At 43.2% G+C, this 16,691-nt stretch overlaps 1 protein-coding gene across 1 annotated transcript; it reads right to left on the bottom strand.

Moving 5' to 3' along the window:
- Positions 1 to 2,193: 2,193 nt before the first annotated feature.
- LOC121581318 (histamine H3 receptor-like) lies at positions 2,194 to 16,424 on the bottom strand. The gene is given in 4 exon segments (XM_045224860.1): positions 2,194 to 2,458; positions 2,626 to 2,936; positions 15,645 to 15,765; positions 16,180 to 16,424. Coding segments are annotated over 4 exon segments (942 nt in total).
- Positions 16,425 to 16,691: the final 267 nt, after the last annotated feature.

Raw genomic sequence — 16,691 nt, forward strand, 5'->3', positions numbered from 1 at the left:
TGTGCTCTTTCACAAAAGCTCTCAACCTATAACCTATATACTTATTATGGACACAGTATGCTTACATTATTAGTTATCTCATTGTTATTAGTTGTTGTTTGTTGTTATTAGTCCCATCCTTCAACTCCATTCAACACCACCCATCTATCTCTTAACACCATCCATATTGGATTTCTATTTGCCATATGTTTTTCAACTGTACTGTGATGTTTTACAAAAGTTCTGAACCTTTCTATTCTCATTGTTTCTACAGATTGTAAATTGAAAATAAACATTTTTGCTAAAAGTAATATTATATTATTGATCGATTGACTGACTTTTCAGATCACCCAGTAATGCTAACTGCAGGGTTAGCTCCAGGTAAATATTACAATCCTTTAGCCATTCCTAGACCTGTGTCCAAAAACAAGCTACAAATGGACAGTACCAAAACAAATGATCTAATGATTCTGTCTCTTCGCAGCAAAATCTGCAGAGCTGGGAAGATTGTATCCCCCATATAAATAACATTCTAATGGTAGCAAGAATTTTATATTATAATTTAAATTGAACAATTCCATGTTTTGAATCCGGCGTCGTTTTGCGTATCAGTTCATAAACACTATGCCATGGGATCGGTTTGTCAAAAATCTCTTGCCAACTATTTTGCAATCTATATGGGATGGCTCTCAATCCTTTGGTCCTTAAATGAAACTGGTATACTTTGTTATTTATCACAGTTTTCTTTAACCAATTAAGTTATTTAATGCAAGGCCGACAGACAAGTTCCTTACATTTTCCCCCTTCCACTTTCCTCTTCCATTTTTGCGGTAATGCTGCAATTATTTGGTTGTAATTTTGGGTAGAGCAGACATTTCCATATGTTTTTGTTAGCTGCATAACTCCACCAGTCCTACCGATGATATAATCTACGAAGCTTATACCTTTTTTAAACATTTTGTCCAAAAAAAAAGTTGTTTTAATCAATTAGTATATTTGAGTTTAACCACAATATTTGTTGCATTATTTGTTCTGTCGTTTCTGGAGGATTAAATTGAAATTGCAAACAACTTTCTATGGCTTATTTTAGAAATAGTGATATTTGGGAGATGATTTCCTTTTCAAATAACTGAAAGTGAGAGGTTGTAATCTGAATAAAGGGAAAAAGGCCATTCTTGAACATTGGGTGAGACAATCTTACTAATTTGCTAGAGAACCAGTTCGGATTTAAGTATAACTTTTGTATGACTGAAGCTTTTAGTGATAGGTCTAATGTTTTAATATTTAATAATTTATATCCTCCGAATTCATATTCATTATATAAATAGGCCCGTTTAATTTTGTCTGGCTTGCCGTTCCAAATAAAATTGAATATTTTTTTCTCATATAATTTAAAAAATTGTTCGCTAGGCGTAGGCAAGACCATGACACTTATGTTTCTTTCTCCATTTCTATAAATTAAATGAACATGTCTTTATGATCTTCATAATGTATACAAACAAACGTTGTCATACACATGCTCATAATATATTCAAATACACACTTCAGGGCTGTAAATAGCATTCAATATGACAATCTATTTTGTTCCATTTCAATGGTAAATTATCCGATTTGGTAATGACCCACTAGGAAAAATTAGGTTGAATCAACATTGTTTCCATGTCATTTCAACAAAAAAATTATATGTGATGACGTTGAATAAACGTGGAAAACTGATTGGATTTGCTAAAAGAAATCAATGTAAGGGAATTTCATATTTTTTTCACTTAACTTTTAACCTAAATCCAACGGCATGGCGCAATTTTTTGTAGATTTCACGTTGAATTCATGTTAATTGACAACTCAACCAAATGTAAATCAAAATTGGTCATTGAACTGACGTCTGTGCCCAGTGGGGAGTATCTCCTTTGAGTCTATGTGAAGGAGGTGAGGAGCGAGGACGCGAGGAATAAAGGAAAGATTTTCTAAATTCACCTCATCTCTCTTGCCACTGCAAGAAAATCTGTTTTGTTCCAACCAATATTTTCATTTGTAAAGTATCAGATTTGGTCATGAGAATCTCCTTTGAATCTATGTACAGTAAAGTGCTTTATGTGTCTGTGTGACCATCTCTTTGGCCACTGTCCCGTCTGTCACATGCAGTAGAGGCCCGTCATTGGTCAAATGGCCCATCCGTCACATGCAGTCGTGGCCTGTCATTGGCCATACTGAAGGTCAGTTGGTGGCCAGCTGAGTTGACCTCTTACTGGGATACAGGATCCTGCCGAAAGCCCTGCGGAAGCTGCTGTGGCAGAGCGGATACAGGAAAGGGTTAATAGCTGAGTTGAGCCACAGCAGCCAGATGGTGACCTCATACCAGCGGTGCTGGACGCATCGCCCCCTACAGGCGGCTCTGATGATAATCAGCAGAGTGTAGGGCGCCCAGCACACAGCAAAGACACACACTATGACGGCCAGCGACTTGGCGATCTTCTTGTCCCTGGAAAGGCGGAGGCGCTGAGGAGGTGTCCTGCCGCTCCATGGGGGGAGGGGATGTCTGGGAGTGGAAGGACCCCAAGCCTGATCCCTTCTCCTGGACCGACACAGCACTAGCCAGCTTTTTAACCATCACCAAGTTCCGGGAGAAGAGGGAGGTGAGGCGAATGCCTTTCCCTCTCCTGTTCACAGGCCTCATCTCTGTTCCGGAGCCTCCTCCTACGGATGTTGAGGTAGATGCTGAGGTTGAAGAAGGTTACAGAGATAAAGGGGGAGAAGAACTCCAACATGGAGGCACTGAGGAGGAAGTACCACATGTAGTAGAACTCAGCGAAGCACTTGTCCTCCGGGATGCGGCTCTTCCCTTCCACCTGCTCCCAGAAGATAATGGCAGGGCCATAGAGGACGAAGACCAGGACCCAGACTGCTATCATCTTCATGATGGCTCGGTGGGTCATGCCCTGTCTGGCACAATAGCTCACCTGGTGAAAACCATGGAACAAGAGACAAAGATGGTGAACATGATTGGTGATTTGGGGCTTGTTATGTTATTATTTGTCATTTTGTCTAGACGTTGGTTCATTTGTTCCAAAAATATGGAATTAGGTGGACTGTAATTACACATTAACATGAGCTGTGAAATAGGCAAAGTGGGCTCAGAAGGTTAGTATAAGAGCAATAGCAATGAAATATTGTTTTGTTGATACAATCAAAGTGGAGCCTTCCTGAAAGGACAGACAGGTGCCAGAGTGTCTCTAATAGAAACTGTCTGCAATCAAAACACTAAGTCCCTGCAGTAATACCACCCGTCATTATCCACTCCATTCACACATCTCTTCTTCCTGTCAACAATATGGGGAAACTGGCAGCTTTCCTCCAAATCACAGACACCCTAAGTCTAAAAATAATCCCTTGCACAGCACTGCCCTTTCCACAGACTCCTACAGAGGTTCTCTCAGCTAGTATTTTTCAGGCGCAGTGGCATTGTACACATATACAGGGCTCATCTGGAAATGAGACCTTGGTCTCAGCATTGACTCCCTGTCAAAATATATATATATTTAATTTTTCTACAAAAAACATTGAGGATAAAACCCCACACATCACACCTCAATGTAAAAACTACACTGTGTAATATATGGCTAATTGGTTATATGTAAACAGATCACAGTCCATCATTCGATTTGGATTTGAACCCTTAGGGGCTTGCTAATATTAGGGAGTGAACAGTACCATGTGACGACATACCAAGTAGTATATAACTAGGGGTTGGAGTTGTAGATGCCAGAGTCTTTCCTGGTCAGGTCACATGGACAGGAAAGTCCACTGGTCCTAGTCTTGTAGGGGAGGGCTTTCCATTGAGGTGTATTGGTAGATGCCAGAGTCTTTCCTGGTCATTGGTACATCCCCTCAGCCTAGGCTGCTTCATGAGGTTTAATGAGTCAATGAGGTTCTTCAACACTTCTTTTTTTTTTTTAGGGGGTTGATCAGCTTTAATATTTCAGATATATTGTAACTTCCATCAATGTAATTGTCTGCATCACTTCCAATCCCCCATATGTTTTTTTTTCTCGCTAATATATATATATATATATATATATATATACAGTGGGGAGAACAAGTATTTGATACACTGCCGATTTTGCAGGTTTTCCTACTTACAAAGCATGTAGAGGTCTGTAATTTTTATCATAGGTACACTTCAACTGTGAGAGACGGAATCTAAAACAAAAATCCAGAAAATCACATTGTATAATTTTTAAGTAATGAATTTGCATTTTATTGCATGACATAAGTATTTGATCACCTACCAACCAGTAAGAATTCCGACTCTCACAGACCTGTTCATTTTTCTTTAAGAAGCCCTCCTGTTCTCCACTCATTACCTGTATTAACTGCACCTGTTTGAACTCGTTACCTGTATAAAAAGACACCTGTTCACACACTCAATCAAACAGACTCCAACCTCTGCACAATGGCCAAGACCAGAGAGCTGTGTAAGGACATCAGAGATAAAATTGTAGACCTGCACAAGGCTGGGATGGGCTACAGGTCAATAGGCAAGCAGCTTGGTGAGAAGGCAACAACTGTTGGCGCAATTATTAGAAAATGGAAGAAGTTCAAGATGACGGTCAATCACCCTCGGTCTGGGGCTCCATGCAAGATCTCACCTCGTGGGGCCTCAATGATCATGAGGAAGGTGAGGGATCAGCCCAGAACTACACGGCAGGACTTGGTCAATGACCTGAAGAGAGCTGGGACCACAGTCTCAAAGAAAACCATTAGTAACACACTACGCCATCATGGATTAAAATCCTGCAGCGCACGCAAGGTCCCCCGCTCAAGCCAGCGCATGTCCAGGCCCGTCTGAAGATTGCCAATGACCATCTGGATGATCCAGAGGAGGAATGGGAGAAGGTCATGTGGTCTGATGAGACAAAAATAGAGCTTTTTGGTCTAAACTCCACTCGCCGTGTTTGGAGGAAGAAGAAGGATGAGTACAACACAAAGAACACCATCCCAACCGTGAAGCATGGAGGTGGAAATATCATTCTTTGGGGATGCTTTTCTGCAAAGGGGACAGGACGACTGCACCGTATTGAGGGGAGGATGGATGGGGCTATGTATCGCGAGATCTTGGCCAACAACCTCCTTCCCTCAGTAAAAGCATTGAAGATGGGTCGTGGCTGGGTCTTACAGCATGACAGCGACCCAAAACACACAGCCAGGGCAACTAAGGAGTGGCTCCGTAAGAAGCATCTCAAGGTCCTGGAGTGGCCTAGCCAGTCTCCAGACCTGAACCCAATAGAAAATCTTTGGAGGGAGCTGAAAGTCCGTATTGCCCAAATCCCTGCTGCAGTGTGTGCAAACCTGGTCAAGACCTACAGGAAACGTATGATCTCTGTAATTGCAAACAAAGGTTTCTGTACCAAATATTAAGTTCTGCTTTTCTGATGTATCAAATACTCATGTCATGCAATAAAATGCAAATTAATTACTTAAAAATCATACAATGTGATTTTCTGGATTTTTGTTTTAGATTCCGTCTCTCACAGTTGAAGTGTACCTATGATAAAAAATTACAGACCTCTACATGCTTTGTAAGTAGGAAAACTTGCAAAATCGGCAGTGTATCAAATACTTGTTCTCCCCACTGTATATACAGTGAGGGAAAAAAGTATTTGATCCCCTGCTGATTTTGTATGTTTGCCCACTGACAAAGAAATGATCAGTCTATGATTTTAATGGTAGGTTTATTTGAACAGTGAGAGACAGAATAACAACAACAAAATCCAGAAAAACGAATGTCAAAAATGTTATAAATTGATTTGCACTTTAATGAGGGAAATAAGTATTTGACCCCCTCTCAATCAGAAAGATTTCTGGCTCCCAGGTGTCTTTTATACAGGTAACGAGCTGAGATTAGGAGCACACTCTTAAAGGGAGTGCTCCTAATCTCAGCTTGTTACCTGTATAAAAGACACCTGTCCACAGAAGCAATCAATCAATCAAATTCCAAACTCTCCACCATGGCCAAGACCAACGAGCTCTCCAAGGATGTCAGGGACAAGATTGTAGACCTACACAAGGCTGGAATGGGCTACAAGACCATCGCCAAGCAGCTTGGTGAGAAGGTGACAACAGTTGGTGTGATTATTCGCAAATGGAAGAAACACAAAATAACTGTCAATCTCCCTCGGCCTGGGCTCCATGCAAGATCTCACCTCGTGGAGTTGCAATGATCATGAGAACGGTGAGGAATCAGCCCAGAACTACACGGGAGGATCTTGTCAATGATCTCAAGGCAGCTGGGACCATAGTCACCAAGAAAACAATTGGTAACACACTACGCCGTGAAGGACTGCAATCCTGCAGCGCCCGCAAGGTCCCCCTGCTCAAGAAAGCACATATACAGGACCATCTGAAGTTTGCCAATGAACATCTGAATGATTCAGAGGAGAACTGGGTGAACGTGTTGTGGTCAGATGAGACCAAAATCGAGCTCTTTGGCATCAACTCAATTCGCCGTGTTTGGAGGAGGAGGAATGCTGCCTATGACCCCAAGAACCCCATCCCCACCGTCAAACATGGAGGTGGAAACATTATGCTTTGGGGGTGTTTTTCTGCTAAAGGGACAGGACAACTTCACTGCATCAAAGGGACGATGGACGGGGCCATGTACCGTCAAATCTTGGGTGAGAACCTCCTTCCCTCAGCCAGGGCATTGAAAATGGGTCGTGGATGGGTATTCCAGCATGACAATGACCCAAAACACACGGCCAAGGCAACAAAGGAGTGGCTCAAGAAGAAGCACATTAAGGTCCTGGAGTGGCCTAGCCAGTCTCCAGACCTTAATCCCATAGAAAATCTGTGGAAGGAGCTAAAGGTTAGAGTTGCCAAACGTCAGCCTCGAAACCTTAATGACTTGGAGAAGATCTGCAAAGAGGAGGGGAACAAAATCCCTCCTGAGATGTGTGCAAACCTGGTGGCCAACTACAAGAAACGTCTGACCTCTGTGATTGCCAACAAGGGTTTTGCCACCAAGTACTAAGTCATGTTTTGCAGAGGGGTCAAATACTTATTTCCCTCATTAAAATGCAAATCATTTATAACATTTTTGACATGCGTTTTTCTGGATTTTTTTGTTGTTATTCTGTCTCTCACTGTTCAAATAAACCTACCATTAAAATTATAGACTGATCATGTCTTTGTCAGTGGGCAAACGTACAAAATCAGCAGGGGATCAAACACTTTTTTCAATCACTGTATATATGTATATATATATATATATATATATATATATATATATACAGTGGGGAGAACTAGTATTTGATACACTGCCGATTTTGCAGATTTTCCTACTTACAAAGCATGTAGAGGTCTGTAATTTTTATCATAGGTACACTTCAACTGTGAGAGACGGAATCTAAAACAAAAATCCAGAAAATCATATTGTATGATTTTTAAGTAATTAATTTGCATTTTATTGCTTGACATAAGTATTTGATCACCTACCAACCATTAAGAATTCCGGCTCTCACATACCTGTTAGTTTTTCTTTAAGAAGCCCTCCTGTTCTCCACTCATTACCTATATTAACTGCACCTGTTTGAACTCGTTACCTGTATAAAAGACACCTGTCCACACACTCAATCAAACAGACTCCAACCTCTCCACAATGGCCAAGACCAGAGAGCTGTGTAAGGACATCAGGGATAAAATTGTAGACATGCACAAGGCAGGGATGGGCTACAGGACAATAGGCAAGCAGCTTGGTGAGAAGGCAACAACTGTTGGCGCAATTATTAGAAAATGGAAGAAGTTCAAGATGACGGTCAATCACCCTCGGTCTGGGGCTCCATGCAAGATCTCACCTCATGGGGCATCAATGATCATGAGGAAGGTGAGGGATCAGTCCAGAACTACACGGCAGGACCTGGTCAATGACCTGAAGAGAGCTGGGACCACAGTCTCAAAGAAAACCATTAGTAACACACTACGCCGTCATGGATTAAAATCCTGCAGTGCACGCAAGGTCCCCCTGCTCAAGCCAGCACATGTCCAGGCCCGTCTCAAGTTTGACAATGACCATCTGGATGATCCAGAGGAGGAATGGGAAAAGGTCATGTGGTCTGATGAGACAAAAATAGAGCTTTTTGGTCTAAACTCCACTCGCCGTGTTTGGAGGAAGAAGAAGGATGAGTACAACCCCAAGAACACCATCCCAACCGTGAAGCATGGAGGTGGAAACATCATTCTTTGGGGATGCTTTTCTGCAAAGGGGACAGGACGACTGCACCGTATTGAGGGGAGGATGGATGGGGCCATGTATCGCGAGATCTTGGCCAACAACCTCCTTCCCTCAGTAAGAGCATTGAAGATGGGTCGTGGCTGGGTCTTCCAGCATGACAACGACCGAAACACACAGCCAGGGCAACAAAGGAGTGGCTCCGTAAAAAGCATCTCAAGGTCCTGGAGTGGCCTAGCCAGTCTCCAGACCTGAACCCAATAGAAAATCTTTGGAGGGAGCTGAAAGTCCGTATTGCCCAGCGACAGCCCCCGAAACCTGAAGGATCTGGAGAAGGTCTGTATGGAGGAGTGGGCCAAAATCCCTGCTGCAGTGTGTGCAAACCTGGTCAAGACCTACAGGAAACGTATGATCTCTGTAATTGCAAACAAAGGTTTCTGTACCAAATATTAAGTTCTGCATTTCTGATGTATCAAATACTTATGTCATGCAATAAAATGCAAATGAATTACTTAAAAATCATACAATGTGATTTTCTGGATTTTTGTTTTAGATTCCGTCTCTCACAGTTGAAGTGTACCTATGATAAACATTACAGACCTCTACATGCTTTGTAAGTAGGAAAACCTGGAAAATCGGCAGTGTATTAAATACTTGTTCTCCCCACTGTATATATATATATACACACATACACATACAGTGCCTTGCAAAAGTATTCATCCCCCTTGGCGTTTTTCCTATTTTGTTGCATTACAACCTGTCATTTAAATAGATTTTTATTTGGATTTCATGTAATGGACATACACAAAATAGTCCAAATTGGTGAAGTGAAATGAAAAAAATAACTTGTTTCCAAATATTCTAAAAAATAAATAACGGAAAAGTGGTGCTTGCATATGTATTCACCCCCTTTGCTATGAAGCTCCTAAATAAGATCTGGTGTGACCAATTACCTTCAGAAGTCACATAATTAGTTATATAAAGTCCACTTGTGTGCAATCTAAATGTCACATGATCTGTCACATGATCTCAGTATATATACACCTGTTCTGAAAGGCCCCAGAGTCTGCAACATGACAAAGCAAGGGGCACCACTAAGCAAGCGGCACCATGAAGACAAGGAGCTCTCCAAACAGGTCAGGGACAAAATTGTGGAAAAGTACAGATCAGGGTTGGGTAAAAAAAAAATATCCAAAACTTTGAACATACAACATGGAGCACCATTACATCCATTATTAAAAAATGGAAAGAATATGGCACCACAACAAACCTGCCAAGAAAGGGCCGCCCACCAACACTCACGGACCAGGCAAGGAGGGCATTAATCAGAGAGGCAACAAAGAGACCAAAGATAACCCTGAAGGAGCTGCAAAGCTCCACAGTGGAGATTGGAGTATCTGTCCATAGGACCACTTTAAGCCATACACTCCACAGAGCTGGGCTTTACAGAAGAGTGGCCAGAAAAAAAGTCATTGCTTAAAGACAAAAATAAGCAAACACATTTGGTGTTCACCAAAAGGCATGTGGGAGACTCCCCAAACATATAGAAGAAGGTACTCTGGTCAGATGAGATTAAAATTGAGCTTTTTGGCCATCGAGGAAAACGCTATGTCTTTTGCAAACCCAACACCTCTCATCACCCCGAGAACACCATCCCCACAGTGAAGCATGGTGGTGGCAGCATCATGCTGTGGGGATATTTTTCATCGGCAGGGACTGGGAAACTGGTCAGAATTGAAGGAAAGATTGATGGCGCTAAATACAGGGAAATTCTTGAGGGAAACCTGTTTCAGTCTTCCAGAGATTTGAGACTGGGACGGAGGTTCACCTTCCAGCAGGACAATGACCCTAAGCATACTGCTGAAGCAACACTTGAGTGGTTTAAGGGGAAACATTAAAATTTCTTGGAATGGCCTAGTCAAAGCCCAGACCTCAATCCAATTGAGAATCTGTGGTATGACTTAAATATTGCTGTACACCAGCGAAACCCATCTAAATTGAAGGAGCAGGAGCAGTTTTGCCTTGAAGAATGGGCAAAAATCCCAGTGGCTAGATGTGCCAAGCTTGTAGAGACATACCCCAAGAGACTTGCAGCTGAAATTGCTGCAAAAGGTTGCTCTACAAAGTATTGACTTTGGGGGGGGTGAATAGTTATGCACGCTCAAGTTTTCCTTTTTTTGTGTCTCATTTCTTGTTTGTTTCACAATAAAACATATTTTGCATTTTCAAAGTGGTAGGCATGTTGTGTAAATCAAATGATACAAACCCCCAAAAAATATATTTTAATTCCAGGTTGTAAGGCAACAAAATAGGAAAAATGCCAAGGCGGGTGAATACTTTCGCAAGCCACTGTATACACATACATACATCCATACACACACACTTAACCTTTTTTAAATGATATTTCCCTTCATTACTTTCCAACCCCACCACCCCTTCCCCAATTGGGGAACATACTCTCTTACATGTGACCCCATTTCGTGGCCACAAGCTCAACTTGACCCAGCCTGTCCTGACATTTCATCTCTATCTTGATCTCAATCTTTCCTTTTCACTTCAGATGCTCTAAAACATGTGATTGCCTGCCATTTCTGTTTCAAGTTGGGAGGAAAGTGTTTTCAGGCGAAATGCTGCTCCTTGGCCGCCGACCATCTCTCTCTCTACTTCTCTACTGATTGATGTCTCAGTATTGGAGGGAAACAGCACAGACTGGAGACTCGAGGATCATAGAAACTAGAGGATGTCTATGATCAAAGCATAAGGTTGTGTGGATTAAAGGAGAGCCTCAGCCTCTCTAGTGTCATCTGTATTCATGGGGGCGAAGATGGAGCCAAAAACTTAGATAGACATTGCATAATTTCATCTGTCCCATTATGGCGTCTGTGAGAGCATGAGCAGCGACATTAAGGCCATCTTCATTTTGAAGAAGTAAATGTTTTTCTTCTACTACTTGAGCTGGCAAACATACTGAAAGGGTGCACACTGCCACCTAGTGTATTTTGTTTGAACAGGTTTAAAGCCAAGGTTGGCAATATACTGCCACATGCAGTTATGGAATGTTTCCTCACAAGTATAATTCATTGGCTGATCCCTCCTGGTGACCTGGATGGAATTATGTGATCCTTCCTTAACCCATATGAAGTCCCACCCAGTTGACTGGTTGTTGTTCTCAATGGCGCTGCCCATGTTAAAGCAGGCTTTTGGGCACTAGAGTCCTCTATCTATCTCTATGGAGAGGTCATGAATGATTAACCTGTCCAGATGGGCACTTTCAGGACAGTAGCAGAGTGGCACAGTCCTTGCTGATGATGACCCAGGTGAGTTACCCAAAAAGGGACAGAAGGTCAACAGTGGACCAATGTCAGGGCCTGATGGGAGCAGAGACTCTTGAACCTTTCAATAGTAATTCAGCCCTTAACTTTCTTTGGTTCTTAGAAATCAGGCACTAAAATATCTTATATTATGTTGATATTACTTATTTTATTCATTTCCCACCGCCCCCCACACACACAAAAAACACAAGTTTCTAAAGCCTCTGTCGAAGAAACGTAATTTTGGCTCCCTCTGGTGGTCAGCTGCTTCATTACACCCTCTAAGATGACCACTTAGAAAATGCCTGCTCCTGGGCGGCATGTATCGCAAAGCGATAGGAGAGCCTTCGCTGCCTTACTGTGGCGCACATGGATGTACAGTACCAGTCAAAATGTTGGACACACCTACTCATTCCAGGGTTTTTCTTAATGTTTTACTATTTTCTACATTGTAAAAATTCTACATTGAAATAACACATGGAATCGTGTAGTAACCAAAAAAGTGTTAAACAAATTCTTCAAAGTAGCCACCCTTTGCCTTGATGACAGCTTTGCACACTCTTGGCATTCTCTCAACCAGCTTCATGAGGAATGCTTTTCCAACAGTCTTGAAGGAGTTCCCACATATGCTGAGCACTTGTTGTCCCCCAGGGCTCAGTTCTAGGCCCTCTCCTATTCTCGCTATACACCAAGTCACTTGGCTCTGTCATATCCTCACATGGCCTCTCCTATCATTGCCAAGCAGACGACACACAACTAATCTTCTCCTTTCCCCCTTCTGATAACCAGGTGGCGAATCGCATCTCTGCATGTCTGGCAGACATATCAGTGTGGATGACGGATCACCACCTCAAGCTGAACCTCGGCAAGACGGAGCTGCTCTTCCTCCCGGGGAAGGACTGCCCATTCCATGATCTCGCCATCACGGTTGACAACTCCGTTGTGTCCTCCTCCCAGAGTGCGAAGAGCCTTGGCGTGACCCTGGACAACACCCTGTCGTTCTCCGCTAACATCAAGGCGGTGACCCGATCCTGTAGGTTCATGCTCTACAACATTCGGAGAGTACGACCCTGCCTTACACAGGAAGCGGCACAGGTCCTAATCCAGGCACTTGTCATCTTCTGGATTACTGCAACTCGCTGTTGGCTGGGCTCCCTGCCTGTGCCATTAAACCCCTACAACTCATCCAGAATGCCGCAGCCCGTCTGGTGTTCAACCTTCTCAAGTTCTCTCACGTCACCCCGCTCCTCCGCACACTCTACTGGCTTCCAGTTGAAGCTCTCATCTGCTACAAGACCATGGTGCTTGCCTACGGAGCTGTGAGGGGAACGGCACCTTCAGGCTCTGATCAGTCCCTACACCCAAACAAGGGCATTGCGTTCATCCACCTCTGGCCTGCTGGCCCCCCTACCTCTGCGGAAGCACAGTTCCCGCTCAGCCCAGTCAAAACTGTTCGCTGCTCTGGCACCCCAATGGTGGAACAAGCTCCCTCACGACGCCAGGACAGCGGAGTCACTCACCACCTTCCGGAGACACTTGAAACCCCACCTCTTTAAAGAATACCTGGGATAGGATAAAGTAATCCTTCCTTTCACCTACTCTGCATCTCACAAAGACACTGCAGTTAGAACCAAAAATCTCAAATTTGGACTCATCAGACCAAAGGAGAGATTTCCACCGGTCTCTTCTTATTATTGGTGAGAGCCAGTTTCATCATAGCGCTTGATGGCTTTTGCGACTGCATTTGAAGAAACTTTCAAAGTTATTGACATTTTCCGGATTGACTGACCTTCATGTCTTAAAGTAATGATAGACTGTAGTTTCTCTTTGCTTATTTGAGCTGTTCTTGCCACAATATGGAGTTGGTCTTTTACCAAATAGGGCTATCTTCTGTATACCACCCCTACCTTGTCACAACACTATCTGATTGGCTCAAACGCATTAAGAAGGAAATAACTTTTTTGGGTTACTACATGATTCCATATGTGTTATTTCATAGTTTGGATGTCTTCACTATTATTCTACAATATAGAAAATAGTAAAAAATAAAGAAAAACCCTTGAATGAGTAGGTGTGTCCAAACTTTTGACTGGTATTGTATATACACTGAGTATACAAAACATTAAGAACACCTGCTCTTTCCATGACATAGGCTGACCAGGTGAATCCAGGTGAAAGCTATGATCTCTTATTGATGTCACTTGTTAAATCCACTTCAATCAGTGTAGATGAAGGGGAGGAGACAGGTTAAAGAAGGATGTTTAAGCCTTGAGACAATTGAGACATGGATTGTGTATGTGTGCTATTCAGAGGGTGAATGGGCAAGACAAAATATTTAAGTGCCTTTGAAGGGCGGTATGGTAGTAGGTGCCAGGCGCACCGGTTTGAGTGTGCCTAGAACTGCAACGCTGCTGGGTTTTTTATGCTCAACAGTTTCCTGTGTGTATTTTTATATTTATCTAATACAAACTATTGGTTAAGGCCTTTTGGTGACATAGTGAACAAACTGTGAATCCAATAGAACTCTCTTCTCAATAACAAATTATCAATGACGTGAAGTTACACTAGGTACATTGACCACAACTATAATTGCTGTCCGGCACTTTGTCTAGGAAGGTGCTACGTGGCACAGATGGAAGATCAGCCCTAACCACCATTTTGACTTATGTTGGGTGCACTGCAACCTGGACAAGGGGGTTAATGTTATCTAGACTAGGGGTTAGGGTTAGGGATAAGTTAGGTTAAAGGGTTAAGGTTAGGGTTGGGGGAAGGGTTAGCTCACATGCTAAGTAGTTGCAAAGTAGCTCAAAAGTAGTAAGTAGTTGCAAAGTTGTTAATTCACTAAAATGCAAAAGTTGTCCATGATGAGATTCAAACACGCAACCTTTGGGTTGCTAGACGTTTGCGTTATACGCTCACCCATCCACCCCGACTAACCACCCTCCAATCGTTTTTGCCATAAAGTAACCATACCAAATGTAACATATCATGCTAATTTGTGTGTCCCGGATTTACTTTTACTATGTTACGTCTAGTCTATGAGACCAGGCTGTTGGTGAGCTTTTCTTTAAACATATTTTCCAGTTGTGTTCAGTGTTCAAGATGTGCCAGTGTAGTTTTTTTTAGTAATTTGTACCCCCTTTTTTTCCCCAATTTCGTGATTAGGATCTTGTCTCATCGCTGCAACTCCCCAACGGGCTCGGGAGAGGTGAAGGTCAAGTCATGTGTCCTCCGAAACATGACCCATCAAGCGGCGCTTCTTAACACCCGCTCAACCCGGAAGCCAGCTGCACCAATGTGTCGGAGGAAACACATTTCAACTGACGACCGAAGTGAGTCTGCAGGCTCCCGGCCACAAGGAGTCGCTAGAGCGCAATGAGCCAAGTAACGCCCCCCCGGCCAAACCCTCTCCTAACCCGGACGACGCTGGGCCAATTGTGCGCCGCCCTATGGGACTCCCGGTCACGGCCGGTAGTGACGGCCGGATCGAACCCCCGGCTGTAGTGATCCCGCAACACTGCGATGCAGTGCCTTAGACCGCTGCGCCACTCAGGAGGCCGTGCCAGTGTTTTTTAACGATATGGTCGAACTGTTTGGCAAGTGGGGAGTATTGAAGGAGGCATATGACTCCCTTATCCTTAATGGAATGTACTTTTTGTTGGGGAGGGGACTGTGGATCTGTCTCTGTGCATTAGTACGTTCGTACGTTAGTCACATGCGATATCTGACAGCACTGGCCCGATTATGACAAAACTTGGGTGAATGATGCGTCTTGCCATAGAGATCCGGCATTTACAAAATTATAGTTATTGGCCCAAGGCGGGAGCTAAAGTAATGAACTGAAATTGGTTAGTCACATGCGATATCTCAATTGGCCCAAGGAGGGGCGCTGCATCATTCGTGGGGGACGTTATATTTACTGTTGCCCTGTTTGTATAAAATAAAGTCACCCCTGTCCAGTTGGTGGCAGCAACACAAAATTAGTTGTGGAACTCCATAAAACCTAAGAGAAGAAGAAGAAGAGGAAGAAGAAAGCCAAATGCCATAGCTTTCTTTATAATAAATAGATTGATGAATACAGCCATAGCGAAACATTGCAAAAGGACTGTCAGCATAAGGTTCCTACTCACCGCTCTGGTGACAGAGAGGAAGCAGTCTTAGCTGATCAGGACAATGTTGAAGACAGAGGCAGTGCAGAGCAGGTAGTCCATGACCAACCACAATTTACACAGTCCTCTGCCCAACATGCCCCTGGAAAACCAAATGGGGGAGAGAGGAGAGGCATGACATTAATACAGTTAGTCTTATGCTTTAAAGCACTTTTTTATTGTACTCTGTCAGGAGGAGCACTCATTTGTTAATCTGGACTTCCTGGCATTTGTCTGCTGTCAATAACAATGTTTTAATGGGAGCCTGTAGCAGTCTGAGCTGAGGTCCACAAATAACATTCCTCATAATGTGCTCATTAATTCTCTCTCTCTCTCTCTCTCTCTCTCTCTCTCTCTCTCTCTCTCTCTCTCTCTCTCTCTCTCTCTCTCTCTCTCTCTCTCTCTCTCTCTCTCTCTCTCTCTCTCTCTCTCTCTCTCTCTCTCTCTCTCTCTCTCTCTCTCTCTCTCTCTCTCTCTCTCTCACTCTCTCACACCAATACATTCCAATGCACATTACATATTCAACATACAATAATAGCCTAATGTACTTAGTTGAATAATCATACATTTCTCACCAACATGAAAATCCGATATAGCCAGATTCAAGAAGTAATAATTGCTTTGCCTCCTCAGACTCTTGCCCACTTTAAAGGCCAAAATGACGAAAGCGTTCCCTAAAACTGTCACGACCACCAAAGTTAACATCATCATCATCACCAGAATGACCATGACAGGCGCTGTGAATGCGGTGGCGCTCCACATTTTGGTTGAGTCGTGAATGTAATTCCAGCTTGCGTTGGCAATGAGTTGATCTCCCCCCATTGTCTTAATTGTCAGCTTTAAATGTATTATTGAAAACAATGCAACAGGTGTCATCCACACACATCTGCATCCACACATCCAAATGTAACTTCAGTATGTCCTTTGCTCGTCACGTCGCCAACGTGGCGCAGCCTACTCGAATATGCATATGCCACTCTAACAGAGACATAAAGATGCTGTCAATATTCACTATCGCAGGGGTAGGCA

Source organism: Coregonus clupeaformis, chromosome 14 (genome assembly GCF_020615455.1).
Source record: "Coregonus clupeaformis isolate EN_2021a chromosome 14, ASM2061545v1, whole genome shotgun sequence".
NCBI classification, from domain to species: domain Eukaryota; kingdom Metazoa; phylum Chordata; class Actinopteri; order Salmoniformes; family Salmonidae; genus Coregonus; species Coregonus clupeaformis.